This window comes from Tetrahymena thermophila, assembly GCF_000189635.1.
Source record: "Tetrahymena thermophila SB210 genomic scaffold scf_8254573, whole genome shotgun sequence".
Classification (NCBI taxonomy): domain Eukaryota; phylum Ciliophora; class Oligohymenophorea; order Hymenostomatida; family Tetrahymenidae; genus Tetrahymena; species Tetrahymena thermophila.
The window spans coordinates 21,081-25,258 of record NW_002476344.1 but is presented as its reverse complement, the minus strand read 5'-3'; the positions used below and the strand labels follow the sequence as shown (position 1 = coordinate 25,258).

At 20.3% G+C, this 4,178-nt stretch overlaps 1 protein-coding gene across 1 annotated transcript; it reads right to left on the bottom strand. All coding sequences in view use genetic code 6, as the record gives it.

Annotated features, from left to right (window-relative positions):
* Positions 1 to 370: 370 nt before the first annotated feature.
* Positions 371 to 3,079, bottom strand: TTHERM_01371780 (kinase domain protein; the record flags this gene model as incomplete). The annotated part of the gene is made up of 2 exons (XM_001020287.3): positions 371 to 2,424; positions 3,006 to 3,079. Coding segments are annotated over 2 exons (2,128 nt in total), but the record flags the coding sequence as incomplete, so codon positions are not given.
* Between the last annotated feature and the right edge of the window lie 1,099 nt (positions 3,080 to 4,178).

Sequence of the window (4,178 nt, the reverse complement as noted above, 5' to 3'; positions counted from 1 at the left end):
TTTGATTTTAGCTTAACGTCATTCAAGCAATTCCAAATAATTTATGGCAAGAGTTAAATTTCTTTTTCATATTTAACATATAATTTAATGTCTAGCCATTTATTTTATAAAAGAAATTTGTAAAGATATAAGCCCATTTCTTTTAGTAATTTTTATTTGTAATAAGAATCCTGATTCGTTTTATCATTTTGAATAAATTAAATTAAATTGTAAAGAGATTAGCCATAACAATTTTATTTTCTTAAATACCTAATCAATTTGATAATTATCCTACAAACCATATCAAACTCCTATTTTTTAACTTATTTTTTTAGAGAATCATACAAATTTGTAATAATTGGATATATATCATTTGATTTTAGCAATAGAAGCTCTATTATCTTTATTTTTAATTTATCAAATTCTTCACCTTTATTAACTAATTTAATTAATTTAATCAATTTATTTTAATTTTCTTAGGATAATTTTATCTTATTATTTAGATTTATTAAGATCTTAGTTACAATTCTAATTGATTTTATTAGGATTTCTGACTAGCTATTATCTTTAAAATCTTCTCTAAAAATTTCATTAATATATTCGAGAGATTCTTTATATTGTTTTCTTTTACATAAAATATAACTTTTAGTTATCAGTGCCTTTGCCTTAATTTTAATTGAAGTTAACTGACTCTGCTAATTGCTAACTTAACTTATCTATGAAATAATGAAAAGAGCTATTTCAGCATATTAATATTATGATTCATACTCAAATACTTTATTTTCTTTTTTGATAACTAAGTATAGCTCTATCTACTTTAAATAATCCTATAAGAATACCTCAATAACTTCATCATTAGTAAATCTCATTAAAGTATTTATAAACTTTCTTGGAAATTCAAAGCAATCAACTTTAATAGAAATTTCATCATCTTTACAAATTTCTTCATCTATAAATTCATTTAAACATTTAGAAATTTTTGATTGATTTTCTAATTTCATTAATAACTTTTGGATAGTTTTACCAAAAGAATAGATATCATGATAAAAAGGTAAATTTCTCTCTCTATTTTTTGGTTTAAAACCAGGTGTATACATTTAATAACCACAAAAAGGATCAATAAAATCAATTTACTATGAAGCACCAAAATCAGATAATTAGTAATTATTATCATCAATTTTTAAGATATTTCCTGGTTTAATATCTGAATGATAAATATACTTTTATCTAAGTACAATCAATAAATGAAAAGCAGTAGAAATAAATCTTAAAATTTCTTTAAGACTAAAAACTTTTTTTGATAAAATTTCATCATAAAGACTCATTTAACATTTTTACATAACGTGAATGATATACTTAGTATGATTAACTATATCTTCTATTACATGAGAAGTGTTTATATTTAAAATATTTTATTCTTATAATTCCTAAATTCTTAATAATTCTTTTTCTTATTTCTTTAAATCATCGTCTCCATTTAATTTAATTACTTTATATGCTATATTTTGATTTGTAAATATATCTGCCTCCCCTCCTTTTTTGATATGATGGCCTAATTTAAATATTTATCTTATAAATTATTCAGAATAACTGTCAAGATGTTGGTTTTGTTCATTTTGTTAGTTTGTAATCATTCCTTTGAGGGATTCTTAAAATCTCTGAACATGTTCTTATCCAAATTAATAAGAATATTTTTATGATTTAGAAATGCAAACGCCTTTGTCTGATATCTGAGAAGTTGTTTATTAGGTAATTGTAGTGCTTTAAGGCTATTTTCCCTTTTATTCATCTTAAATTTTTTATTCTTCCATTTTGAAACTTTAATCATATTCTTGGATTATTTCTATATATTTGGGCCAATTTAAAAAAAATTATTCTAGTCCCTTATTTAATTCATCGTATTCTGCTTATTGAGTATTAGAATTATTTTGTTCATTTTAATTTTCATTTAATTTAACTTTAACTTTGTTCACCTCTACATTTTTATTTATTAATGAGCTAATTTCTTTTCTATTATTCTTAGGGATTGTTTTTTCATTGTTATCTAGATTTTTTAGATTTTTACTAGCTCCAAACAATGATGATTTCTCTTTGTTATATGTTAATGAGCTATTTTTTTTTCTATTTTTCTTAAAGATTGTTTTTTAATCGCTATCGATATTTTTTAGACTTTTACCACCTCCAAACAATAATGATTTGTTTTTGTTAGATATTTCATTTTCTTATTACAAAATTTTAATAATTCTTGCTTTTTATCCAATTAAAAGAGCATTTCTTAACTTATTTAGTTTTGGTTAAGATAATTTATTTATGATGTACTTATTTTGTTGAATGATTAATTTAGTATCATTGTCTTTATTAAATGGTTATTATTAATCAACGGAGAATTATGAATTAGTTTTAGAAACTGCCTTACTACTAACTTGTCTTGCTGCTTTAAGAAAACTAAAGATTTTAAAAAAATTTGAAAATAAATACATTTAAATATAAGTGAGAATAATATTTATTTTTTTGCCTTATTTGAATTATTGGATTTTTATTTAATTATCTCCAATTTATTAATTTATTTATTTAAAATTTAAGTTGATTTTAATAAGTTAAAATAAAAGTTTTTTATTGAAATTATTAGTTTAAGTTGAGGATTTACTTGTAATCCAAATATTATGCCATAAAACTAAAAAAACACATTTCAATTTAAATTAAAATTAAATTTATATTGCTAATTTTATTAATTAATTAAATAAAAATATATTGATTGGTAAAGAAATAATTTACCAACCAATAAATATTTATAAAATATATTTATAAATTTCTTTTTTAGGGCTAGTTTTTCTAACAAATTTAAAAAAAAATTTCAAAAATTATTATTTTGAAATAAACTGATAGAATCATTCATTTTAAGGTAAATATTTCAAATAATTAAATTAAAGTAAAAATATTAAAATATTTAGAAAATAATTTAGTATTTAAAAATTAGAAAAATATTTTTGATTTAATTAATATGTTAGAAGTTTAAAACAATTTACCAATAACTATTTTAATAGTTTAATTTGACATTCTCTTTTAAAATTTCATGTGCTAGATCCAGACTATTTTTCATTTTTAAGAGTTTTATTTAGTATTGGTCTTCTTTCTTTTAGTATGGTGAGAAATAACAGTTTTAACTAGTAAGGGATAGCTAAAATTATGCTGCTGATGCTTTATACTATTTATTATTTAGCTAATTATTAATTTAAATATAATTTGAATTAATAATTATTTATTTGCAAAATATTTAAAATATATTGTGTTTGAAAACATAAATAGTCTTTTAACAACTAGTTCGTAAATCTATTTAGACGATTATTTGTTTAAAATATATTTAAAATGATAAAAGAATTACATCCTTAGCTTAAAAGCTATTTATCCTGCTTTGGAGAAAGGGTAAGCCTAAATCAACTTTTAATAAAAATGAAAATATTAATTATATAAAAAGCCTATTTTTTAAAATTTAAAATTTGATATAAATCATAATGTTGCTTATGCTTAATAATAATTAGCTTAAAAATAATTCATGTAATAAATTATTTTATTTTTAAATTATTTATTTGTTTTGATATTTATATTAAACAGATCAACATTTTCATTTTTTTTGAATCCTATTTGTGAAATTTAATGAATTTCACTCTTTAATATATATATAAATAGCACCCCCTAAAAAAATTTGGGGTAAACAAAAAGATTATTGAGTTTTGCCCATTTTATTTATTTGGGGAGGTATATTGATATGATTGCCAAGTTTTTTTTGATTGTTATTATTTAATAAAGAATTTTTAATGATTAAATGAATATTAACTATATAATTTAATTAAGTAATCAGCTTTAAAAAGAAACAAAAGATATGTGATAAAAGCAAAGCGTATTTTTTTAATATGATAAAATCAAAATAAGCAATAGAATATGTAGAAATTTTACTCTTGCAAAGCTTAATTTTAGTTAAATGAGTAATTCCTTCTGCTAATTTGTTAAGTTAAACTTTTAATTGAGGCATTAACAGCATTAATTGCAATATCATTTTAGGATTGTTTAACATCTCTGATGATTATATTATCTTGAAAAATTAATCCTTATCGTTGCAAGATTAAAAATTGAAGGAGCTCATGTAATCTGAGCGGGCTTAAGTTAATAGCATTTTATAAATCAATTCATATTTGATTGCT